This window comes from Hippocampus guttulatus, chromosome 11, assembly GCF_054856545.1.
Source record: "Hippocampus guttulatus isolate MCC_2025c chromosome 11, RoL_Hgut_1.0, whole genome shotgun sequence".
Classification (NCBI taxonomy): Eukaryota; Metazoa; Chordata; class Actinopteri; order Syngnathiformes; family Syngnathidae; genus Hippocampus; species Hippocampus guttulatus.
The window spans coordinates 13,615,288-13,643,092 of NC_141271.1; the positions used below are offsets into that span (position 1 = coordinate 13,615,288).

The 27,805-nt window shown below is 42.9% G+C and overlaps 1 protein-coding gene across 1 annotated transcript in view; it reads right to left on the reverse strand.

The window, feature by feature from the left end:
- Positions 1-3,352: 3,352 nt before the first annotated feature.
- Positions 3,353-27,805, reverse strand: part of nalf1b (NALCN channel auxiliary factor 1b) — an 84,338-nt gene continuing 59,885 nt past the window's right edge. Inside the window, exons 2-3 of the mRNA XM_086123764.1 lie at positions 8,122-8,293; positions 3,353-3,672 (exon numbers count right to left, since the gene is read on the reverse strand). Of these exons, the coding sequence (XP_085979890.1) occupies positions 3,371-3,672; positions 8,122-8,293 (474 nt within the window). The 3' untranslated portion in view covers positions 3,353-3,370. The remainder of the gene's footprint in view (positions 3,673-8,121; positions 8,294-27,805) is intronic.

A 27,805-nucleotide genomic window follows, 5' to 3' on the forward strand; every position in this document is an offset into this window, starting at 1 on the left:
GGTCATTGTTTGAATCATTCTACTGTAGGGTGTATCATAGAATGGTTGACATCAGTTATCGCATCGGACATCGCTTGTGAGCTGGAATGAATGTTTTTTTTGTTTTTAAATACCTGATCCCTTTGAGTTGTGGAGCGAAATAGAAATGAATAAAAACTGATTAAAAAAATAAAATAAAATGAGGTCAGCCCTTGAGGTTCCATCGGTCTGTCCTGTGGTCAACATCTACATCTACACTACGCTAATGTCGACTGACTGACATGATTATCCGGCATCGGCATGTTTTTCCTCATGGATGATATGGTATCTGTTTATGAACATGGTAAAGCTGTTCCTGAATGTGAAAATAATAATGAGGTGTCTTTTAAAAAAGCCCTTTACTTAATGAAATAGTCGGTCTTGAAAAGAAACAAACCAAAACAAAAATGGCCGCCAGGCTATGGACGTTCATTCTGGGATTTGGTGTTTCAAACAAATATGCCGCACACACACACACACACAAAATGACATTCAACACATGAGCCAGACATTTAGTGTGTTAATATGCCTTCCGAAAGGTGACATTTTCCTTCCAATGCGCCCGCCACCCCCTTGGATGATTGACAGGTAATGTTGAGCATAACTACGCAGAGTTAACAGTTTACAGAGTATCAGAGATAACACCCAGTCATCAGGTTGCCTGTGAATTAAAAGGCCTGAGTTACATTACTAATATAGTTTTGGTTCAGGTGTAAACAGAAAATCAACATATTGAGACATTGTGACAACTTGGACACACATCAGCAACAGTTCACAGAGATGGGGAATGAAAAAGGTCAGAGACTGAAACTACGGAATTGGAGACTGTAGGTATACTGGACTAGCCGGTACCTTTTAAAAAAAAAACGTAGAGATATATGAAAAGATGAGCTCTTACATAAACACAGTTGTATTCATTAGTGTTTGAATTAAAAACAAACAACAAAAAAACCCACAACCTGTATGGTGGTTACATGACTCCCATCACATCTTTGGTTAAGACAGGCTTTGTTCTGTGAGATACAATAATCACATCTCATAACAAGTGTTTTTGTGAACGCTTGCTTACCCTCACTTGTTGCTTTCTGAATAGGAATTTGGGGTTTAACAAGATCAATCTCATCGTCTTCTCTTTTGCCACAGTTAGCATATTTTCATTCCGTTTGATCATTTGGCTCGCGTTCAAATGTAAGTCTCGCTTTACAAAACTAGCAGCTATGGTGATGGGAAACTCATTTCAGTCAAGAAAAGTAGCACAGATTGTTTAACGTGACTTGAAAACAGACAAGAAGGCAAAATCCAAATTGTCTTTACACCTTTTTTGTGAAAAAAGGGATGCACTTAAAAGTCATTGCACAACCTGCGTAGGTGCAGAAAAGCTTCATCTAGGTGATGATGTACAAAACCACGTTTGATGTCATTTTGGACGCCAAAAAGGAACAGAAACCACTGTATGGTGTACATCTCTGAGGTGGAAAACAATCTGGTCTGTTTATTTTGGGTTTTGACAAATTAACCCATGTTAAATATCTCACAAAACAAAGTGAGGGAGACCCATAAACCTGTGTTTCAACAGTGAGGCCCTTGTATGAAAACCCTTCTTTGGTGCTTTGATCACATGACACGTAAACGTCAACAGCGGAAGAGCTCTTATTAACCCCGAATGTTTTTGTGGTTTTGTCATGACAGTTTTTTTTTGTGTGTGTGGTTTATTTTTTTTTTTTGCTGTCGACGGTTTTGCGCTAACACTGTCAGGTATTTCTAACGTTTCATAATTACACCCACCTTGTGGAAGTAAGGCACCAGTTCCAATTAAAGAAACCACAACAAATGGAGCAAAATATCCCAAACAAGTGTGTTATGGTCCAATGAAACCAAGGCTGAACTTTTTTTGGTAATCATTCCAAAAGGTAGGTTTGGAACAAACACAACACTGCTTAATCACCAAAAGAACTCCACATCTGCAATGAAGCATGGTGGTGGCAGCAGGTGGTGTTTTTCTTCAGTTGGAAATGGGGTCTTGGAAAAATGGGTGGAATTCTGAACTGTTCGAAATATCAGTCAGTGTTAGCACAAAAACTTGAGGCTTCTGCTAGAAAGCAAAAAAAAAAAAAAGTCAGGAAAAGCCGACTAGAATATCAGCATGTTATTTTCGGAAGCACTTTAGATGGTGGCAGGTGTGTACTGACTTAATTGCCGTTGTCTCATTGTCTGATCATGGGATACTGTGTGAAACTGCACACAGTTGCAGAAATGTTCTGCTTAGCTGGGTTCTGTGTAAAATGCATAAATGGCTAAACGTCTGCATCTGCCATGAGAATGTAGTATTTCGGAGATCTTTGAAAACGACTAACAAGCTTTGATTTGGGTTGTGGTGCCACTGTGTGAAAGTGTAATCGACAAATATAATGCTTTGCTGGGTTCTGTGTGAAATCCACCAAACTGGTAAATTAAGCAATTTTCCAGGATTTTAATGTGAAAAAGGAAAACGAGGACTTTGACTTGGGGGTGTTGTGAAAAAATGCACAAATGGTTTATGCAAATTGGCATGATCTCCGTGCGAAAGAGGCTATGGCCGCTTTCATTCAGATATATGCAACTTGTGATCAAATCATCAAAGATGGGAGTCTAAACCGGGCTGAAGCTTGTTATTGTATTCAATACCCTGTGTTGCTTTCACAGACTGTGAGCATAACAAAACAGTCAGGGCTCTATATAATCATTTTTTTGTTTTTTAAAAAAAGGTCCGAAGGATGTTTGATTAAAACAAAAGAATAAAAAAGGAAAAACTCTAGCACACATCACTCTTGCAGCAAATTCTTTTGCTTGTACAGGTCACCTACTGTCGGCCAAACAAACACAAAAGATGGGGCGTCAGAGAGAGAATCTGATTGTGGTGGTTCATACAGTGTAACAGAAAACCATGAATGGGAACACAGTGTAAAAAAAGCTAAAGTGAGAGAAACTCAGCCAGCAGGAAGCTGAACGTTCCCACTCAAAGGCTGTGGCATTGTCCCCTGTTCCTACCTAACGGGCTCGACGAGCCCCTTTTCCGCTTTTATTTCTGTGTCTTGATTGGGTTTGTTAGTCTCTTGTGTCAAAGCGTCCCAGCGTCGTTCCCCCCCCCCCCCCCCCCCCCCCCAATTTGGCTAGGAATTGTTGCCGCACAGGCGCAGAGCTCCAGCAAAAAAAACAAAACAAAAAACAAACAACCCCCCCCCCAAAAAACTGTGGCTGTATTTTTCCATAGTGGTTGCCATGGTGAGGGAATCCCCCCCTTTTTTTCTCTTTCACTCCCAACCCCCCGTTCATCCCACCACCTCGACAACCTCACCTCCGCTTGGCGGCTCCGTCACTCCTCATTGGCAGGGCTCTCCTCCAGAGGCGTGATGGCGGGGAGGCCCAAGCCTGTTGCATTGTGGGATGCAGTGAGGCTGGCGACAGTGTGTAGGAGGACGAGCACCAGCAGGCAGAGTTTGAGGCGGCTGTTACACAGTCTGCACGCTGCCGAGGAGCTGAGGGAGGTTCGGTGCTGGCACGGCGGGTGAGTTCTTTTCAGCGTCCCCCGGGAGAGGTTGTCCACTTTCAAGTCCCACCGCACATCGCAGCACTCTGCCTCAGGGTCCACGCCTGATGGATGGTCCTCCAGCAACCCTGTCCGCCGTGCACGGGGCGGGTGGCAGAGAAACATATTAAACATTTAACCACTGCACTTGCGCTCGAAAGTACAGCAGGCACAATGTACATATTTAAACTTTAAATAAGTCCTGCTTTTGCTCTTGGACTTTATTTTGAAGTACGATATCTACTGCAAGGGCGGAATGGTAGCCGACTGGTTAGCACATCCGCCTCACAGTGCAGAGGTTCAGGGTTCGGTTCCGGCTGTGGCTTTCCTGTGTGGAGTTAGCATGTTCTCCCTGTGCCTGCGTGGGTTTTCTCCAGGTACTCCGGTTTCCTCCCACATTCCAAAAACATGGCAGTTTAATTGAACATACTAAATCGGGGGTGTCAAACAGACGGCCCGCGGGCCAGGTTCGATCAGGCCCGCAGGATAATTAAAAAGTGAAAAAATACATAAAAGACACGGAATGAATATTTTTAATAAGCTGCAATTCATGGATCATCCGCTAGGAGGAACACAGTTTTGATCAGAGTAGAAGACAACAGCAGTCACAGCCAGAGAGGATTTCGGACCCATCTGCAGATTTAGACAGCCACTTGAAACACAGAGTCAAGTCATTTTGTCAAATGTTTTGGAGAAGATATGTTCATTACATTTCAACATTTTCCTAATGTTCTTTCTACGAAAACAAAGACATGATATTTTGGTTATTTATAGCAGAGTATGGTATAATTTTAATGGTCCGGCCCAGTTGACATCTACCGGGGCCGTATGTGGCCCACAATATGAAATGAGTTTGACACCCCTGCTCTAAATTGTCCCTATTAAGGTGTTCTTTTGGTAATGAGCAGTGTTGTGTTTGGGACTAACATACCTTTTGAAATTATAAATTCAACCTAAACACTTCCTAAACACACATAGGAAATTGTGTTATCGTGCCATGAAATCAGGGTAGAACCCATATGTCTTCTGGTTTTCTATCAGAAAGGAATAAACGATATGTCCAACTTCAAGGAATCATCATATCGCAGCACAAACCGTTTTTTGATCTTCGGTAAAAAGTCTGTCCCATGACAGCTCTTAATCGCTCACAATTTACAATCAATCCTCTTCAAACGTTCAGGGATTATTGCTCCGTGTCACAGCAAGAAGCCTATTGATCTTGTATCATTGACTGGTCAAACAGGATCATTCTAATCTTTGCCATGGCGAGCATCACATTCAGTGTGTCGGTGTACCTGATGTGTCCAGTAATACAGTGAAAACTTCACATTTGAGGCAACAAATGCTGCTGCAAAAATCACCAAAGTCGATGACAATCACGTTTGTCACAGCACAGTATGACCGCGAGCAACTTAATTGATGAAACCATCGTATTTTTTATTTTTATTTTTTTGCACATTTCTCACAACACATACGAACATGCACGCAAACGTCCTGTTGATGCAACAATAGTCTGAGCTGTGACATCTGCTTTGACCTCATTTTCTGTCCTCGCCCGCCACCAAAGTTGTGATGCATGGAAAAGTGAAGTCCAGCTACAAAACAGAGTGTCCCTGTGAGTGAATGGGTTCTGTCCCGGTTGTTTTGGTTATAATCAGCGGAATATTGGATGGCAACAGGGTCGAATTTAGCGTGGACTTCAAGTTAGAAGAGAGGAGGCACAGGAGGACACGTCATCCGCAGACAAACAACGCGGACAGAGGTGACACATATTGATGTGAATGCGCTAACTCGTGACTCCTGTCCTCACAAAGCCCGCCACAGTGGGAGATGAGAGGAACGGCTGGGCCGAAAACTCCAGCAGCGAGTGATGAGCCAATGCGCTCCCCCCGCTGGCGGCCCATTCAGGGCCCAATGAAAATGAAGCGACAACCCTGAGGAGGCGACAAACTTGGCAGGAGGTCAATGACGCCATCACGACGGCGGGGGTTAAACATATCCTAGAGGACACGGCGATGTCAGCAAGGTCGGGATAATCAACACCTTGCGACGCGAGAGGTAAAACATTGGGGTCAGTGGAGGCACTGGGGACAGGACTCCGCAGCGCAAAGAGGGTTTAGAATCGAAATGTGGCTGGCCCACAGATACTGTGACTCTTGGATCCTTTAAGTGTACAGTATATATATACAAGAGCAATAATGTATAAATTGAAACATCTTTTGAATCATAATGCTTTATTATTACTGCTTCGTTTTTCCCTATCTGTGCAAGTGTGCAGAGTTGTCAATAAAAAAACAATGCCGTAATACCTCGCACGGTTCATCTTCGTTGTTCCACTGATTTTTTTCACGTCGGTTTTTCTTCTGTTTTATTTCTCCCTTTTTGGAAGGTGTTAGCTTAAGCAAATATGGTATGTTATTTAAAAAAACTTATATGCATATGACTGTTGTTATAGTGTGTGTATTGTATATTATATACACCTACTACATATTTCTTCAAATCCATGGCCCTAAATTAATTCTATTCTCCCTTTGGAAAAACAATTGGACGTTTCAAAAGAGGCCTGTAAGGGCTTGAACGTGATTAATGATATAACCCGTTGTGGTCGACGAATTGTATTTTTCTCATTATTATTACAATACACAGAGGGTTGGTATCTATAAAGCTGACATTAACAGGGCAGAGGTGGACAGGTTCCTGTTAAACTTTTCCGTTTTGAGAAAAATGAAGCTGAGATTACAAAAACACAAAACAAAAACAAATATATTCGTCATTAGAGAATACTATACCATCAGATTATCATAAATATATTTTTTAATTAGGTACTTCTTTGTTCTATGCAGTTGAGAATGTACTGTATAGTCCCCTGGCTACATAAATACAGAATGAGAGGATATAAAGCACAGTGACATAAAACAGTATTTGTAAAATGTTCACAAAAATCCATCTGTCACAGGAACTAATTCAGCCTGAATAGTTAGTATAAAAAGGAAGTCTCTTCTGCAACGACGACGCTGTAAAAGCCATGACACTCTTTAAGTCCACCAGGGGGCGTCATCCATATGTCTACATTATTTACAACAAACGTGTCTGGTCCTACTCAGCGACCACAGGGACCAAACTTCACTTTTCTCATTCATGTGTGTGTCAGTTGAGAATTGAGCAAGTTGGGACTTATTTTCAATGTCCATGCGTTGCTTTTGATGGCAACTTTGCCCCCACCAACAGCCGCTACGTAGGCATATCGAAGAGATGGGCTGCTAAACGCGCGGGCGTACCTCGTTTTTTTATTCAGATTTGTGGCCGGTGCCATGTACATAAATGGGAAGCGTTTCAGGACTAAAACTGCGATGTTAACATCAGAAAAAAACTTGGACTGTATCTGTGGACTGTAGAGCACCACTGGTAAAAAAAAAAAAAAAGTGCAGAATACAGTATAGGCTATACGGTTTGAAGAAAATACGTTCTCAAAAGGCACTTTAACTTTGGTCAAATTTGTTTTTCTACTGTTTTATCTTAAAATGCAATTGAATGCATTTTCTCCAGAGTTCAAAATATTCACATCTGTTTCTATTATTTTATTCAATGACCACTAAAATCCATTGAAATTAAAAATGTTTGCTTTTGTAGAGCAAATCCTGTTTTGATTCAAATGTGATTAATCAACATTAGTTAGTGACAAAGCTTGTAATGAATTCAATTTTTTTTTTCTTCAAGTAAGTCCCACTGGAGTACCTGGAGAAAACCCATGTTAGCACTGCAGCAAGGAGAACTTGAACGGAGAGTCAAAACGAGAACTTCAGAACTGTGAGGCAAACAAGCTAATAATATTCCTCATTGCTGCTTGGAGCAACATCCCGTCATTAATAATTAACACCCCCTCATGACTGCATATTCTGTTTTTTTTTCCACTTTTCATGTGCCGCCTCACCTCAGCTCCTCTTACAATTCACTGCTCGTAATGTTCCCCCTCACCAGTCACCAGACTTCATTCAAAAAAAAAAAAAAAAGGGCACACTTTCTACTCGGAGGCTGTGAGCCAAGATTCAAATCGGGAACCCGTCGACTGTGAAGCAGTCTCGAACCGCTCTACCTCGCTGCCCTCTGGCAATACATTTAATGAAACATCACAAGGCTTTATTAATTCCGGCAATGCCACAAAGGGACAGTATTATTCTGCAAACACCTTCTTGTTCCTTCTCCACTTTGTTTCTGTCAGATGCGTGAGTAGTTTTACTGTATTTTAGTTGTATTTAATTTTATTATACAATGGTTAACTCTTCTTAACACTTGTATGACTGTTGGGAAATGTTACAACGCTAACAGAGTAGCTTTTCAAGATGGTGACAGTTGAAACTAAAAATGCTGCTCCACCGTATAAGAAACCGATGCCGTGTATGCCTACATCGCTGCATGCTATAATAATAAACACATTCAAGTAACAGATGACTTTATATTGTGAAAGTGTGGCGAACAAAAATGTCTTGGAAGTACATGATGGTTATCTGTCTTTTCAAAATGAGAATCAAGAAGCATACCTGTACATATAAAACTGGGGCTGCCTCCGTGAATGAGATCGTCATTGTCGGGCAGGACAAAGGGGCACCGCTGCTGCACCTCCAGGCAGTATTGACTACAGGGGATTCTCTTAGTGCAGTGCAACTGGGTGGTCTGGAAGTACTGAGAACACAGCCACGGCTTGTACGCCAACTATAGGTGAGGGGGAGACAAAGAAACAAGACCATTCAATTTTAATTTTGACATTTTTACAAACGAGTGAGCGCAAAGCTCCCCCAAGGCTTCATCCAGATTGTGTTTCATATCCAAGCTGACAAAAAGTTGTGAGATGCTATATGAGCATACGTTCAGGCTTCCTCCCATGACATGTGGGAGATGATGAATGAGATTTCCCAATTTAGGTCAGAATCAGTAGTTTGGTTTGAAATTACAACTGCTGAATCTTCATATGCAAAGCATGTACTCTGGTAACACTTTGACTGATAGCGATGATGTCTTGTCAGCAAAGTGCACAGGGATCGTCCTCGAAAAATGAATACAAATCCAAGTTCAGAAACTAACGATGTTGCACACAATCTATATGACCACCTCCTTCCCAAAGACATCAAAACAGCGAATTTATTGAAATTTTTTTAAAGGAATATTGTTCATTGAAAAGCATGAGATCGTAACGAATCAAAAGTAAATAGATCAAATGCAAATAATAATAATAATTATTAAACTATAAAATGAAATGAACCATAAAATAATAATACATTTGGATAACATACAAATAAAAACCTATATAATAAATAAATTCTAAATGACAGTGAAGAAAATGCACAGCCATAAATTAAGTATGATTTAGGTAATGGTTTGGTCCAGTCAGAAAATGTCGATCATTGTTTTCCAAAGCAAATGTTTAATTTGGATTCAACACAAAAATGATCTATCTGCTTTCATTGATGAGAAAAGAAATCAGAAAATATCTCCTGCTGAGAAGCTGAAATTCCAAGGATTTTGATCATTTTTTTTCAATTAAAAAAGATATCCAAACAATTAATTGACTAATTACAATAATGATTGATTACATTGATAATCAATTTATTGCCAAATAATCTACCAATCCCTGCACCTCTAATAAATAAATAAATATATATATATATATATATATATATATATATATATATACTGTATATAAAAACTATGAATATATAAAATAACCGAATACATTTTAACCTGAAGCATGAAATAAGAAACGTCATTGAACTAACTAAGAATAACAAGTTGAACATAAAAACTTAAGTAATAAAATACTCCTTGACAGGCAGACTAACCAGGGGTCTCTTGTTGACACCAATTCAAACAACATTACAGCATAACAAATTATATGTAATCACAATCTGGAAACTGCGCTACATGAATGATTTTTTTTTCTCACCTACAATTTGGATACTGTTGTGCTATTCTTTTCCTCGCACAACAAGGTGGCAGACGCACTATGTGGTATTATTATCACTCGCAGTCATTAGCTGCCATTTCCTGTGAATCACTGCGAGGTCTGCAAGTTAAGCTATCACCTGCTGGGAGTTAATCGGTGCGCCTAAAAGCAAAGCACAGAGTGCAAAACCTGACGGCATGTTGAATAAAATACGACAGTGTGAATTTCTTTGCTTTTGTTTGATATGAAATGGTCTCGTGACAAAAAAAAAGGCAAAAAGTGAAAAGAAGTGAATCAGGCAATAAATTCATCAGGGAATACCTTTGGGTTTGTAATTGTAGGAGACTGGGCTGATTCAGCATTGTCTATGTTGATGTTTTGAAGAATTATATTTGTTGTGTGTACATCGCTCAAAGAATTTATTTTCGTGATTTCCACACTGGATTTTCTGTTTTGGTGCACTATTTTGATTTTCTTCGTGCCATTGAAGTTATCCTTAATTTACGTTTTTTTTTTTGGAGGCGGTCTTTGAACGCCTCTTGAGCGGAATGAAAAAGAGAAGGCACGTTGTCGAAGAGGAAAATGTCTGTTCAGTTGAGAGTTTTAAAGAAGTAATAAAGTGTCCGTTTAAAAACAAACGGACACTTTATTTGGTCTCGAAGTTGCAACATAATCACCGCTTAAAAGGAATTTTTGGATCTTTCCCCAATACCTCACGCCTGGGTGGAGGTCTGTATAATCATTTCATATGCTGCATGACATTTTCAATGACATCATTATGTAAATACAGCTTTCAATAAATACCGTTGGACGTCGCTTTATGCATGACCGATCATGTCAATGTGGAGACATATTTACACGCGGGCTAAAATGCCACGTGCTGATAATAATTACGTTTGAAATCAAAAGATAAGCTTGGCTGCACAGTGCACACAAATACACACAAATACACACACACACAAATACACACACACACACACACACACACACTGCCCTTCTACCTCATCAGATAGCATAGTGTGAATGTCAGAAAATGTGCTTAGAAGACCTGATGTCACGGGCGCATTAGGCTAATAGTCCTAAATGAATGTGTGAGAAAATGTGATCGTACACAGCCATCTTTTGCTCCTGAGTGACGTTTTCCATTTCATCTTGGCTGTTAGCGATAAAGACTCTCAGAGCTATTTTCTACCTTACATTACAAGCCTCGCTGTAAATGTGTCCAGTGGTGTTTGTTTTCACAGCGACTCAGCAAAATGCCACCTTTACCCCAACAACAACAAAAAAAAAAGTGCACGGACGACAGTCTGATTTATTTTTGCTATTTTTGCACACGCACGTACACACACAAATCAATGAGTGTTGTTGGTGATGCTATAGGAGGCGCCAGAAGCAAACACTGTAACTCAAGACAGCAGTTCAAAAAACATGCTTGAAGTTGCCCAAAAACAGAGAAGTCATGTTGGACATCACACAATGCTAATGAAGCAGAGGGCAGCTTTGAAAAAGCATCTCTTCTATAGAGGGAGACTCCACAAGGAGCTGCAAATTCTGTCCACCCCACCATACCGGCGTGTGCGGCCTCACATAACGCACATGCCAGAAACCACCAGGGGTTGTCACCCATGTAACCGCACTAAACCTCAATTCAGCAACCATCAAACGACCATCTTTGCACGTTTGACGTTTTCATAGGCTTTTGCTGACTTCCATTTAAACACACTTCATCCAAAAGATGAACCATAGTAAGGCATGACATCATGGAAGACAACCTCAGCGTACCTCATACATCCGCAAATTCAGCAAGCATCAAACAATAACTCACCGTGTGCTTCTTGCTTTTACATTTATTTTTTGGGGGATGTTTGGTGACTTTTTTTTTTTTTTAAACCAACACTTATTCCAAAAGATGGACAGCCGTCATGCTTAACGTCAAGCAAGGCAATATCAGGGTACCTCAGTGAAACATCAATTTGAACATTGGGATTAATTTAAGCCATACTTGTTTATTGATTTTAACTTTTTATCTCTCAAAATAAAGGGGAGGCATCAAGAAGGTGAGACCGCAGTGTCACGTCTTGTTTTCAATCTTAAAAGGGACGTTTGCAGCGTTAATAGTGCTAGCAAGATCTGAATGTAGCCCAACTTCATTAATTACAAAAACTATTCCAAGACTGTGACACACTCACATGTGCATGAGCGCAATTCTCAAAGACATTCATGGCATGAAATCATGAAGTGTGCGGTCGTGATCAGAGAATGCATATCTAGTTTTAAACAAATTATAGCACTGGCAATAGTAAGCTCGCATCAGCATTGCTGTTCACATAAGCAATGTTTGCTACATGGTTAGCATGTTCTGAGCCGCCATAGCTCAATTCTCTCAACTTTACTAATCTTACGCCCAGTTGTTGTCAAATAATTCCGGAGGTGGATATCCTGCCATATTTCACTAAAGTTCCTGAATCCCAAGGTCGAGTCGGCGTGGGTGTGGCCCCTATGAGCGTGCCCTCAAATGCATAGAAAATAAACGTGACCCTTCTTACTTTGCCGTCGCTTGGAGCAGTTCTCCAGCCATCGGTCTACAGTAGAAGCACCGAAAGGACCGCCGATCCATCATGCTACTGTCGTATCTCCAAGACGCTAATGGGGACAGCCAGTGAGAGAGATAAAAATGGCTTGGAAATCTTGTCGGGATGGAACCAAATCACTCATAACTTCTCTTCACTCGCTTCATCTTTTTTTTTTTTTTTTTACTGCTTTCTCCTCACTTTCAAAGTAAGTGAGTTTGAGGTCAGCCAACTAGCACGCTGCCATTTCTGCTGCCACACATCTTTCACACTGTCAAATGACTGCAATACACTCGTAACAACCCGTAGGTTAGTTTAGCCAACAACCCCTTTCGTCATCTATCGAGTGGATTGAAAAACACAAACATTTGACTTCCTCGATCATTTCGAAGCCAATGTAAAGGTCATCCACTCCAGTGAATGTTTTAAATCTAAGGCGCACGGCAAAAGAAAGGGATTAATTAAGGCCCTGCTGAGAGGCTTTTTAAAGAGAAACATTTTAAAAGCCTCATTAGTGTACACTCATTCTCTGTTAAAAAAATAAAGAAATAAAGAAGAACACTGCAGTGAGTGCAGTGTGAGTGTGCTACTACTAATGGAATGAAGAATGGAATTACTAAAGCATGAGTGGAGTTGATATTCATGGCAAAATGGCACAAAGAAGAGACATTCATTATAAAGCTGTCTAATAGACAGCTGTTGGGGGCATAATAAGGGATTAAAAGACACGAATGTGGAATAAAGTACATGAAAGAAAAAAACGAATGTGAATGAACGTATTTTGTTTCTGTAAATTTCTTCTGTATGACATGTAAAAGAAGGGATACTTGATGTAATTGATGAGGCATTGTGGACCCATTTTCATTCTTTGGCTTTCAACTTGACTTGTGACTCTGTACCTGTTTTAGGATTATGTTGTATTCATTATTTATTTATTTATTTATTTTTACTTTGTTTTAGTGTTTTAAGTGATTTATGTTTAAGGTGCTTGATATCATGATGTATTAGTTTTTCTTGTATCTGTGTACAGCACTTTGCTCCAGCTGTGGTAGTTTTTAAACTGCTGAATAAATAAAGTTGAGTTGAGAGTTGAATGACCAACTGACCGACCGACAGACCAAGAAAACCACTAACCAACAAATTCACAGAGTATCTGGCTAACAAAAGAGCTAACGTAATAACCAAGGCATGCTAACCGACTGAATGATTGCCTACCCAAATAAACTGCTCACTAACTCACCGACTGACCGACTAACTAAAGATCTAACGTAACAACCAAGGCATGCTAACTGACTGAATGGTTGCCTCCCCAAATAAACTGCTAACTGACTGCGAAGTGACTGCTAAGTGACCAACCAACCGACTATCCCACGAAATCAATCAAACAACTGAATAATTGACGGACTGACCGACTAACCGATGGAGAAACATAACAGCTAACCAACCAACCGACCGACTTAATAACTAAATAGCTACTGATGGAGGCGGGGGAGGGAGAGGTTGTTGTGGACACGGCGGGATCCTTTCACCGTCCTCTGCACCCCACAGGTCCTCCGCGTGTTCATTTGAATTCGGGCTGAGGTGAGGTGCGAAATCCGAGGCTGGAAATGGAGAAGTTCTTGCAAGAGGCTTTACTGAACGTTCAGGGCACAAGTGTGATACAAGCAATCGTGATATGTATGATGTGATGTGATATATGATGTGATACAAGCAAGGCACAAATGCGCAAAGGCAACATCTCTAGACAAGTCTTATATATCCTAAGCGGGGCGTAACTCCAAATGGATATCATCCTTTCTGTTTCAGGATGACCGCTTTAATGTTCTAATGTTCTTGGCTTCTTTTCATTTCTTAATGGAATCATCAAATACTTTTGTTTTCCAAAGACATAAAACATAATGGCAGTGATTTATTGTTGCAACATTTTTAGCTTTTCTGAAAAGTCATCTTGACGCTGGCTTCCACTAAAACCCTATTTATTCGCAGGGCCTCTACTTTTGGTTGGAACACAGCTGCAAGCGCGAAACCGCAAGCTAGCCAAGAGATGCACTTAGAGCGTTGTCTGGTCTATTTCTGCAAATGGTGTTAACATTATTTTTCGTTGCTAAAACAGTTCGAGTCGAGGTCACATCGTAATTTTCAGGTGGCGGTCATATTGCAAGATTCAGAGTAAGGTCATGCTACAGTCCAAATTGGTCTGTCTGCACTAAGTAGTTTAAGATAAACATGCAAATAGATAAATGATGGCTTCACCACCCACAGATTCACATATTCACTGAGTTTTTTTTTCTTTTGGATTCCCTCCCATCCCCCCATTTAAATCCCTGTTTTCATTTTCATAAATGTGTATCGAGTGTTTACTTTAAATAGTAGTCTCGGGCCACCAGTTGCCCATCCCTAGCTTAGAGTATATACAGGCGCTCCTCTTTTGATCTCTTGTGATGCACTTATTCTTGTTGTGGCTTTTGGTTGCTCATTTCATCCATACCCTGAGCTTTCCTCACCCGCTCTGTGGGGACAAGACTCTCCGATTGGAATATTTAATTATAGTTAAGATAATAAGATTGTAATTGATGGAAGACCTTTACTCTGCTCTGTGGTATTGGTCTTAAGTGGCCCTGCATGCTTCTGTCCTGTCAGCAGTTCTGTATTATTACTATTTGGGGGGGGAAGGGGGGGAGCAGCTCCTGTAGCAGCTAGCAGCATATAGATGCATGCAGCATTGTCAATGACATCTAATTCAACCATTTGCATTTTGGATCTTTTGGCTTCACTGCGATTGGCTGGCAACTGATTCAGGGTGTCCCCCGCCTACTGCCCGAAGACGGCTGGGATAGGCTCCAGCACCCCCCGCGACCCTAGTGAGGATCAAGCGGTTCTGAAAATGGATGGATGGATCTTTTGGCTTCATGGACTTCCTATTGCTCCACACTGCAGCGTGTAATCATAAAAGCACTGCTTTGAAGATAAGTACAAACTTTGTTTTCATTTGCATATTTCTCAAAATGAATTATTGACCCAATTGATTTTTACAAATTTGATCATTAACAAGCAGGTCTATTGAAATTAGCTCAGAGAGAGAGAGAGAGAGAGAGAGAGAGAGAAAACAAAGCTGGGCGTTCCTGTCGGGATGCTCCTCTGTGAAATATGCCTCCTTTGTTTCTGACACAAATCAGCCAAAGAAGAGTATTTATTTTAGTCTCAAGATTAATCAGTGCAGACACCGTCCGCTGCAGGCGAATGTAATTACCTCCACATGCAGTCAGACATTAGGATTATGATTATGATGATTATTGTTATTATTGTGGTTATTATTCGATGAGGCCTCTGCGGCATTTGATGAAATGAGCTGACCGCTCAAGCGGCGAAATATATCAGGTCATATAGAGGGTGTTATGTAGTTGCAGCCGGCGAGTGAGCACACACACACATGAAAATACACACACAAATTCCAACAGAACTCGAATACCAAAGAACAGTAATCCCGTGCCTCAAAGTGAATGCGCATCTTCACTTTTTTTTTAAAATCTCTGATAACCTCACAATTCACCTACTTTATTTTTATTTTTTGCATTCTAAAATGTTGCACAATGGCGCCAATGCCCTGTTGAAAGAGGAATTGGTCTCAATGAAGTACGTTAAAGTTCCAGTAAACTCAGAAGCGATGTGCGTCAGTGTATTAAACCTTTTAAAAGGATTTATTCCTTTTGGATTATTCCCCAAAGGGCTGATTGCTGAATAAATAAAGACTTCCCTCACAATAGACCTGTAATGGTTATTACATTATGACACATGCTATGATGTCGTGCACCTCATCCTCTCGTAATGGAAATCCATATTGGAGTATATATATATATATATATATATATATATATATATATATATATATATATATATATATATATATATATATGATATGTTGACAAATTACACTCAAACTCGTAAAATGGTGTATAACTTTAAACATCTCACAATGATATAATAAACCCCTGGAAAGTTCATCTGATGACTTTTTCCTGCTTATTCAGTTACATCTAAATGCACAAAGCAAAGATCCACAACGTGCATCAAAGGCATCAATGCGTGCTATAGACACTCGCTATCACATAAAAGTATTATGAAACCACAAAAGATGGCGTTTTAACAGGGCTGTCTAAGTAGACTTGCTATGTTCATTGTACTCGCACATCAGTGGGTCAATAAAGGCAAACTAAGCGTGAACTTAGATGTCAGCGAAAAAACAAACTGTTAGTTTATGCTTGACGGTTGCAAATGCTGCGGCGGATGTGAGTGGCTGTGATGCTTTTCTGTGTAATGTGAAGTGAATGATTGCTCTGCGTGTCTGCGTGTGCAATGACAACCTTGGGGCACCAGCATTTTAAAGCATGTAAAAAATATGTAGAAAATAGAATATTATGAAAACAACGTCATGATATTATAACAGCATTTTGTAAAAATATTTACGATAATATTCTTGGGGGAAAATAAATCCTATGAGTTTGACTTTATTTTCTGATATGAATGATTTTTGCTATTTTTTTTTAAATTTTAACATTCCACAATTGAAACACTTCTTCGTTTAATTATGACATACTGTATATGTTCTCAAAAAATATTTTGTCATCACAATCAAGTATTTCAACCTTATTTTCTGTATGAATCATGACTTACCAGGTGTAACTTTTTTCTCATCAGCTTAGTTATCTGGTACCCATGGAGGCTGCCGATACCAGTGACGATACTATAAAAAAAAAATCTGACATTGAGTAAGTCCTCCTCGGCAGTAGTTAAGGCTGTACTATGGCAGATTGACACAATCATCATCTGCGTCAGAAAGAAAGGTGTTTGTTCAAAATGTTTTGTCATTGCGTTAAATAAAATATGATATAATCAAAAGAACAAGCGGTGTCTGTACTCGGCATCGATGAGTCGGTGAAGGCCCTCGTTATCGAGGAATGCGGCCCCCAGGACAAGGCGACGGCTCCTGGTGCTTGTGTCTCCGATGACTGTAGAGGCCCAGTCTTCCCCGAAAGCCCCGCCCGCAGGATTGACAGAAGTGGGTTGGGGGGCCGGGCGGTTGCCGGGCCCTCTCCTTCCTCCGCGCTCGCCGGTCCTCCTCCGCAGCGACGCGTCGAGTCTCGAGGACCTGGACCCCGCCCCGCACAGCCCCACGCCAGGCCGCCCGATCCGCGGCCAGGTCAGCCCACTGTGCCGGGGGAATCCGGCACCGCTGAAGATGACCCTTTAGCTGGTCTTTGAATCGTCTTTTCGGGCCACCGTGGGGACGGGTGCCCTCCAGCAACTCCGCGTGGAGGAGCTGCTTCGGGAGACGGTCGTCGCTCATCCGCTGCACGTGGCCGGCCCACCGCAGTTGGGCCAGGGTGATCATGGCCTCGATACTCGTGAGGCCAGCCCGGGTGAGGATCTCATTATTAGTCACTCTCTCCTCCCAGGAAACGTTGAGGAGAGATCGGAGTCGTCCTTGGTGGAACCTCTCGAGCCTCTTGATGCTGCTCCGATAGAGGGTCCAACATTCGGCGCCATAGAGAAGGGTCGGGAGGACGACAGACTTATACACCATGATCTTCGTGTTGGTGGAAATGGCGTGATTCCTGAAGACCCGACGACCGAGGCGTCCAAAGGCTGTGTGGGCTGCCTGGATACGGTAAGTGAGGTCCTCCGTGAGGCCGGCGTCCTCCTGGATAATGCTGCCCAGGTAAGGGAACGCCGAGACCTGCTCGATGGGTTCGTCGTCTATGGAGATTTGGGGTGGACGATGGTTCAGGTGGAGGGTCTTTGTCTTTTTGGTGTTGACGGAGAGGCCAAAGGTCCTGTACGCCGCGGCGAAGCCGTCCGCGATGAGCTGGAGGCCCCCGGAGGAGTTGGAGACCGCAGCATTGTCATCAGCGTACTGGAGTTCGCTGACGGTCGTGACCATGGTCCCCCGCCTGCTCCTCAAACGGCTGAGGTTGAAGAGCGACCCTTCAGTTTGGTAGCGTAGAGTGATTCCGTGCTCCTGGACAGGGGTGACGTGGTGGATGAGCGCGGCGATGTAGAGGCAGAACAACGTCGGTGCCACCGTGCAGCCCTGTTTGACTCCGGTCCGAACCGGGAATGGGGGAGTCATTTCGCCCTGAGTCAGGACGCAACCCTTCATGCCGTCGTGAAACATCCGGATGAGGGATATGAATTTGGGGGGGCAGCCTTGACGTTCCAGCACTTTCCAGAGTGCTGCTCGGGGCACAGAATCAAACGCTTTGGCCAGATCATAAAAGATGGCGTGGAACTCCCTCCGCTGCTCCCGGCACTTCTCCAGGAGCTGTCTGGCGCAGAACACCATGTCCGCGGTTCCCCTTCCTGGACGGAAGCCCGCCTGGGACTACGGAAGAACCCGCTCAGCGAGACAGGTGAGTCGGTCGGCCAGTATACGACAGATGAGTTTTCCAGCAGTTGACAGCAGCGAAATTCCACGATAGTTTCCACAGTCGAGTTTGTCGCCCTTCTTGAATATCGTGACGATGACGGAGTCCTTCAGTTCCCCAGGCACCGTCTCCTCGATCCAGCATTGAAGGATGAAGGTGTGGAGGCGGGTGAGGAGATGTGCACCCCCAGCTTGTAAAAGTTCTACGGGGATGTCGTCGACTCCAGCAGCTTTGTTCTTCTTCATCCTCCTCAGGGCTCCGGAGATCTCCCGGAGAGTCGGCAGCTCCGTCATCCAGTGTTGCACGGGGAGCTGGGGGACAGGATCGAGGAAGCCGTCTATTGCGCATGTCGGACGGTTCAGGAGCTCCATGAAATGCTCCTTCCATCGCTGGTGAGTATCCTCCTTTTCCTGCAGGATGGTGCCGTCCTTTGCCTTCACAGCCATTGGAGGACTGTGAGCCGGACCGATGATCTTCCTCGTTGCTTCGAAGAAGGATCTGGTATCGTGACGGTCAGCGGAACTCTGCATTTGGTGGGCAAAGTTGACCCACCATTGATTTTGGATCCTCCGGATCTCTCTCTGTGCTTCACTCTTGGCTGTCCGGTAGGCTTCTTCAAGTCTCTTGGAGGAAACGCAGTTCTGCCATGCAATGCGAGCCTCTCTCTTTCTTGAAATCAGTGGCTCAATTTCTTCCAGGTTTTCGGCAAACCAGTCGGGATTTCTCCTCTTCTGGACACCGAGGACCTCTTCCGCGGATTTGGTGAGCGCAGTTTTCAAGTGCTCCCAGTCTGAGTGGACAGTGGCAGGAAGGGTCCGAGGTTGAGTGTCCAGTTTGTCCGCGAGGGACGTCTGGTACTGTTCGAGGACTTGGGGATTCCTCAGCAGCCCAACATTGAAACGTATCCTCTTGGGGATCTTCTTCCTTCTTTTCGCAGGCGCGATCTTCAGCCTAAGTCTTGAGGCTACCAGCCTGTGATCGGACCATCCGTCATCCATGGAGCGGATGGCCCTCGTGACCATGACGTCGGATCGGTCGCAGATTCGGGTAAGGACGTAATCGATCAGGTGCCAGTGGCCGGATCTTGGATGTTGCCAGGTGGTCTTGTGCTTGTTGGCCATCCGAAACAGTGTGTTGGTTATTACCATCTCCGTCTCTGCGCAGAGACCAAGGAGTAGTTCTCCATTTTCGTTGCAGTTGCCAACGCCTTCCTTCCCCAGAGTCCCTCCCCAAAGCTGATGGTCCCGGCCCACCCGCGCATTGAAATCCCCCAGAACCAAGAGCTTATCCCGGGGGTTGACGCGGAGGATCAGGCCACGCAGCGCGGCATAGAAGGACTCCTTCGCCTCCTCCGAGGCGTCCAGGGTAGGTGCGTAGGCGCTGATGATGACAAGGGATTGGGATTGACACAGAGGTAGGGTGATGGACATGAGTCTCTCAGAAGTTCTTACGGGGATGATGTTGTGATCCCTAACCAGACGTGACTTAACGCAGAACCCTACACCGTGAATTCTTCTCTCCTCCACAGCTCGTCCGCTCCAGAAGAAGGTGTACCCGTGCCGAGGCTCCTCGAGCTGCCCGGCACCAGGAAGACGGGTCTCGGAGAGGGCCACAATGTCCAGGCCGAGCTTCTGAATCTCAAGGGCGATGAGGGCAGTCCTGCGCTCCGGTCTCTTTGCTCTTGCATTGTCCATCAGGGTTCGTACATTCCAAGCGCCGATTTCCAGGAAAGCAGTCCGGTTTTTATATTTGTATTTGTTTCGCCCGCATAAAGGATGAATCTGCCGGAGGCGGGTCTCCAGCCGATCGATGGCGGTGATGGGCGTGTTTAGGCCGCCTTTTATTGGCCCTTCCTCGGATTGAGGGGAGCAGCGCTGCGACTAGAGAGTCCTGCTCCGCCACCGTGGTCGCTGCCTCTCCCCTGCACCATCACCAGTTCGCAAGGGGAGCGACCATCGTGCCACGGCCGCCGACGTGTGGTTGTGGAGCTAGGGACGTGGGCCCTCATCTGAGCCTGTCCCCGACACCCCGCGCCATCGCCGCCGGACTTCTTGAGGTTGGGGGATCGGGAGAGGGGGGAAACGGGTTGATGGGGCAGAGGGGAGGGGAAGAGGGGGGGGGAGAATTGCCATCCTGGGGGCTATGTAGCGTGAGGGAGGGGGACGGGTCGCAACCCCGCCCCCGCACTTCGACCCCGTGGCCAGGGTCCACGGCAGCGCGGTGGCCGACGGTGGTGGTCCAGGGGGTCTGCAGCACCCGAGGTTGGACCGTGGATGCGCCGGGCCCGGTGTTTTATTTTGAAGGGTGGGCATTCCTTCATAACCCATGGGGATGGTCGGCTTGGGGATCCGGTCCGACACCTTGCTAGGCGCTTAACGCCAGGACTGTGGTGGATTTGTATACCGCCGGACGCGGTCCCGCGGGATTTTGCTGACCCGAAGGTCATTACCACTTCGCACCAACTCTCCAGTGATGGAAAGTCCCGTCAATTCGGCGTGGAGGCTCCCTTACGGACTTCACTGCGATCCACTAGGAATTGGCGACGGTTTGATCCGCACCTTTGAGCCTAGGGATCGCAGATCTTTTGCGAAACCAAAAGATAATCAAAAGTACAAGCGGTGTCTGTACTCGGCATCGATGAGTACTCACTGAGTGAATACTCATACTTGGTCACTCTGTATTGAACATCCCAAATTTAAAATCAATATGAGCTTGCTGAATCGGAGCGCAACAATGCCTCAGAGTTTGAAAAGGAGTCATTGGGAGTGAAAAGCTTAGAAAATGACCCATTCATTCATTTTCTAAAGCGTATCTAGCCCAAGGTCTCCTGACTCTAAATTACAGAGCCCAAGGTCTCGTGACTCTAAATTACAGATTTAATATTTTTAAAGATCAACAGCAGTCTTGTTTCGACATCAAGAAAAAATCATTTTGGATGGAACCGAAACAAACCTTTTATGGCTACTATACAGTAAGTAATGATTCTAAAACGATATACTGGTTGTTGATATCATTGAAGTCTATATCAACTATATTCTTAAGCCGTCAGCCCTCAATGAGAGGAACAGAGGGCTTATCATAAATCATTGCGAGGGTTTGAGTGGACAAAGTGAATGAAAAGCATTCTCCCGCGGGAGAACTAAGGCACAAAACAAAGCACAGATGCTTGAGGAGTCTATAAAAAGCTCAAAGAAGGGGGACAGCATCTGTACAAGAATCACCGTGTAAGTTGTAAGTGTGCACTTGTGAGCTGTAACAGAAGCGATTTCAAAAACAAGTCCAGACAGAAATTGAACACATCACACTCTCCTAGTTTTTGCTTTAAAGCTCGTCATGGCGTTATAATGTCGTGTTAGTCCTTATCATACTTTGGGAGATTGATTCTCTCCCGCTAGTGCAGGGGTGGGCAACATTGGTCCTCGACTGCGGATATCCTGCATGTTTTCCCTCCTCCAACACGCCTGATTCTAATGATGAGCTCATAAGCAAGCTCTGTAGAAGCCTAATAATGATCTTGATCATTTATTTTTCTCTTTTTCAGTTCAAACACTTTACATTTAATTAGGATTGGGAACAAGTGCCATAAATAAAGCCACCTCTGCAGCATGACCGACGCTAGCAATCGATGGCAAGAGAGCAAATCCGGGCCATGGAACGATATCCCCTCACAGATTTTTATATAACAAGCCTGTGGATTTCCAACACGTAACAAACGACTTTCCAAAGACTGCACAGCTCTGTGGTGTGTCAAATTTTGACTTGTGTGACAATGACAGTGACTGAAAAGTTCTGGGATGCTGTTGGGTAAGGCCGTGACATTGTTTGGTGGAAATAAAAAGCATCAATAAAAGTTTTTAAAAATCCATTTGTGGCATCTTTCATTGCAAAGCAAATCCCGCATGTTGTAACATGGAGACCCGCTGCTATTCATAAAAAGCGGACCATGTGTTTACAAATTTGTTTTTATGGCTATATTTAGCCTCGACCTATTCACTGTGAGTCGACGCGCTCACCACTCAATCACCGGGCCGCCCTACTAGAAATTTTGTTTTTTAAAAATATTTTTAACACAGGTACTACTATACTTAAAGAGAGTACTTTCCCCACCTATGGTAGTCAACAGTAAAATGCTGAAGAACTTTTGGTTGGAACAAGGAAAGTCCTTGTAAAATGCAAGGGTCGCGAGGAGGCCTCGATACTCAACAAGCCCCGGAGCATTTTCTTTTGACCTCATGGGATGTGTGGGAATCTTCAAAGCAACAGGGGAGACTTCACTTTAAATTCGATGCTGATAGAAAGATCAATGAACTGCTGAAACGGGCGTGGAGGAGATCAAATCCAAAAGCCACGAGAGCGGCTGAAAGCTCAGGATAACTCCCCCTGCAATACGGTAAATGATATATGGAGGTCACGTGACTTTGATGGAATACTTCATCTGGAAATTAATCTTTTTCCCACTGTTAAATATCACCATTAAGGGGTATGCCGGAGCTTCCTAAGGCACCACACACACACGCGCACACACACGCACGCACACACACACACACAAAAACGGAAGCAGAAGAGACAAAAGCTGCTTCATCACTTTGCTTTCACGGTGCCATAAATGTTGTAAAATTAACCAGCCCGTGCATGTCCAAAACCCAAAACGTATAAGGCTATGTAATAGCTTGTCAATAACTGTTTAAAAATAAAACATGACTTATATAAGTAGTATGACAGAATACAGCAGTGACGACTACCTCCATGTTCACATGATTGCGTCCAATGTAAAATGGCATCATTATTTGTTGACAACATTTTCACACATTTTACCATGCCGGAAACTCCAAAACAATATAGATTGTAGTAAAGTGACACATTAACATGTACGGACACGTGACTTAATCAGCACATGGGCAGCTATCAGCGCTGAGGAAATGGTGTTAATAGAGGGCTTGTACAGACCTATCCAGGGGGGCTGGTGCAAACTCTCGACCCCATGTGGCCATGAATACATGCACACTCATCCGCATCAATGAGCATTGAAGGACTAATGAAAAACTAGGTTTTTCCCTTTTGTTTAAGTGATGCATATTTCAAACATAAGAAGAATTTACTGGTCTTTATAAGTGGAGTGGGGAAAAAAAAAGAAAAATGTTCTCCCCGGGCCTGTGGGATTTCTCCGGGTACTCCGGTTTCCTCCCACATTCCAAAAACATGCATGGCAGGCTGACTGAATACTTGAAATTGTCCCTAGGTGTGAGTATGAGCGCGGATGGTTGCTCGTATCTGTGTGCCCTGCGATTGGATGGCAACCGGTTTAGGGTGTCCCCCGCTTACTGCCAAAAGACGGCTGGGATAGGCTTTAGCCCCCCCCCCCCCCCCCCCGCGACCCTTGTGAGGATAAAGTGGATCAGAAAATGGATCGATGGATATACTGTATAGGAGAGAGAGAGAGAGAGAGAGAGAGAGAGAGAGAGAGAGAGAGAGAGAGAGACTTAACTCACATGGCAAAACCACAGCCCTCAATGCCAAACAGCTCATGAAAAATAATAAAGATACAAATGAAAATTCTATTATTTTACAATATTAATTTTGACTGTAAAAATTAAGTCACATTAAAAAAAAAGAGCCGTTACCATTGCACATATTTTAAACTGAGCTAACTAAGCTGAGCCGCTAAGCTAAAACACATTTTGTTGTTTTTGACACCATAATTATTTTTTCCATGTTTACATTAAATATACAACACAATACATCCTGATTCATACAGCGCTTTCACAACAGCTGCGGCTGTAAATAAGCGCTTTACAAAACATTTAACACGGACAGAGAGAGAAAGAGAGTGAGGCATCACTATTTTTGTTGTTTGTTATTATTAACTCAAGAATTGGGGCTTTTACTAAGCCCCCCCCCCCCCAAAGAGTTTGAAAAAGTCCTCGACACCTTAAAAGGGAGATTTATTTGACCAAAGAATAACAATGACATAGTCCTCAACTATAAATCATCCCTCAATTTTCCATATCGCTTGTCCTTAGCTTTAGCCTCCCATTTAAGATTCTGCAAGAGGGGGAGCACCCCTGAATGGTCGCCAGCCAGTCATGGATCTTAACAACAAAACACTGAACCCATCACAGAGGATACTCTGCTCATTTTGAGTGGTAGTATTTTAAATGGTTGAATTTAAACACACATAAATGAGATCCTTTGCCCTTGAGAGGAAAAAAATCGTATCGATTGATGAAATGCAATTCACTGAAATGGCTTTACGCTGCGACTCCAAACTCAACAGTTTACCAGCGTTTAAAAATGACAGGCTTTCCTGATTACGTTTGACATTTATTCACGAGCAAGAGGGGAAACGTCTTTCTTGGTATCGATGATGTAAACTCGGCACGGTGCTTCACTCTGTGCCGCTTTCCGCACCGTCTTGTGAGATTCCCTTTATAGTGTCTAATGAGAATTTACCACAATAGGCTGCTACACGGTGGCCTCACATGGGCAAACGGCTTGTGGCTCATTACCCAAGGTTATTTCAAACGTCCTCTTCCAAATCCAGGCTACGACAGCCGCTCCCTACAATGTGTCGAGGTACTGTTTTTCATTTCATTGTTTTGTATTCATTGTTTTAAAGTGTTTTCCATACCACTATTTACTGTTAAAAAAAATACAGATTTTACTGTGTTAGTCTAAGTAAGTAATAGATAATACGGTCCATCTGACATACAAATTTGGGTTATGTTGCCGGCACAGGAATGGTACTTCACCCAGCGACGTGCAGGTAAGGTTCCTGACTGATGAGGCAGTCGGACATAAAAATATGAACCCATAATAGATACGCCTACATTTCAATTTGAGTTGCTTTTCTGACTATAAGAATAACTAGATATGTCACACACATTCGTGAACTATGTTGAACGTCAGCATGTGTTGGTGTGATAAAATAATGTTGTTGTTGTTTTGTTTTTTTGTTTTTTTGGGCGATGCAAAGACAAACAGCAACGTTTCTTGCGTGAGTGCTCGGCAATAAATGTGTGCATAATCACTGGAGGGATGGAACGTTCAATGCTTGTCTTCACTTCCCGCCTATGTATTTGAACAGGAAATACAGTGTACACATTTATCTATTTCAATGATGAAATCATTGGGAATTGTTCGATTGAAAAGAAAGTCAACGTAAAGCACGGGACCAGAGACCTAAAATGGAACATAATTTAACATTTATTCTTCAGATGCAGGGAAAGGGACAACAGGGGGTCGGCGCTGCCTCACATGCCTACCGTGACCGTATGTCCCTGAGTTCATCGTGACCCGATGACCTCCAAACAAGTGTAATCACGAGGCAGTCCGATGTTTCGTACAGGCTGCTGTGTGACCCAAAATACCTTGTATACAGTATATACAGTCACACATACCTGATTAATGCAACCTATCTTAAAAAAAAGACACTATTTTTGCTGTTCCTAGTGCTGATTACAATTTTATTGAAAATATTGCCATGACGCCATGCAAGCTGCGCACGGTGTAATCTTGGAAGCCAGCCGTGGCAGATGACAGCAAGTGTGACATTAGGTCAACATCTGAGTGGAACTTTCAATTTTTAACGTCAAAACTCCTCTGTAAAAAATAAAAAGCCCTGGTGAGCATGCAGCGTGCTTGGACTGATAACAAGCAATTATTTTACAGTAGGAAATGGAGTGTAGAGAATCATTATACAGTAAGACACAAATTGTTTATACACGAGTGTGAGTCACAAACTAATTCCCTGCTGGAAATATTAACGAAACAATCATAGCCAAAAGTGACTACTGTGGCAATATGGTTTGTTTAAACAGGTTCCCCCTATGTGAGCATGCTTCCTTATGTTGCATGCAACAATTTGTTTTTTTCTTTTCTACCCCCCCACACACACACAATTCTGCTGCTGTAGACTGCAAATTTCCCCAGTGTGGGACAAATAAAGGTTATGTTATCTTATGTATGTATTGAAATGTAGGCTTGGGTGGGATCAAAGGATTGGAAGCCGCGGAGAGTGTGTGACAGTTTTTGATCAAAGGTAAGGCGAAGAACAAGAGCTGCAATGACTCAACTCATGTCAGCCAGGCTGCTCTTTTCACCTACTTTTCGCTCACGAGCTGAGAGACTTTGTTGTACTCAGCTCAGAGGCCTTGTGTTTTAAGAGCAAGTTACGGTGCAGCTGGAGTGTTGAAAGACCCTGTAAGACAAAAACAAATATTGTACAGTGGTACCTTGAGATAAGAGTGGCCTGTGGTTCCGGTGGGGGGTTTTGTTTTTGTTTTTTGTTTTGCTTTGACTTGTGAATGCTGTTTGGTGGCACTAAACTCAACCCGTTTGACAGATTATTTGAAAGAGAGGCTTCAAATTGTTTACTGCCACTCCCCATTGAAGTTAACTGACAAAAAAAAAAATAAAATCAGTATAGAATGTGCATTTAAAAACCAGAATAAAGTCAGTTTAGCTTAATGCTAACAAATAGTGGAAAATGGCAAAAAATAAAAAAACCAATATAGAAATACTCCAAGGCATATATTGTTCATCCGTTTTATAATAAATAAAAATACTGAGAAACTTTTCTTTCTGCGTGTCTCCATGCCTATATTATTTCTCCCACGGGTGGCCCTGGTGCACAGAAAGGACATCACAATGTCCACTGAACTGAAGCAAAAATGGGGACAAAACTGTCACATTTTCTGTTTTAATAAATATGTCATTACTGCAAGTTTTGTTTTATGAAGTACAATATCAGAGAGTGCTATTTTCCTTGAAAAACGCATTATGGGTATTATTATTATTATTATTATTATTATTATTATTTTGGGTAGGCTGGAACCAATTTATTGCATTTCCATTCATTTTAATGGCAAAAGATGATCAATTATGTCAATATTTTGGATTACAAGCCCTGTCACTGAAAATTAAGCCATTGTCTCCACTCTTAAATGAAGTGTGATGGTGCCTGCTAAATGCTCGTAAACCTTACACCGCTCAACAGTTAACTGCCAATCAAACATAATTTCTGTAGATAGCAGCATATACGTGCGCTCTGGTAATTTACACAATGTAGGAAGCTCACCTTCAAAAGCGTATCGGCACTGTGGATGATAATTTTCAAAAGGCATACAAACTAATTGACACGAATTGGTGATGACATAATGTGACTGCCAACTGCTCACCCAACAATATTCAGGGAAAGAAAATCCACAATTTCACTTTACGGGCATTTTAAACGCAAGTTTAGTTCATAAACAAAATAGATGGGGACTCCAGTGGATAAAGTCACTGTTTTGAT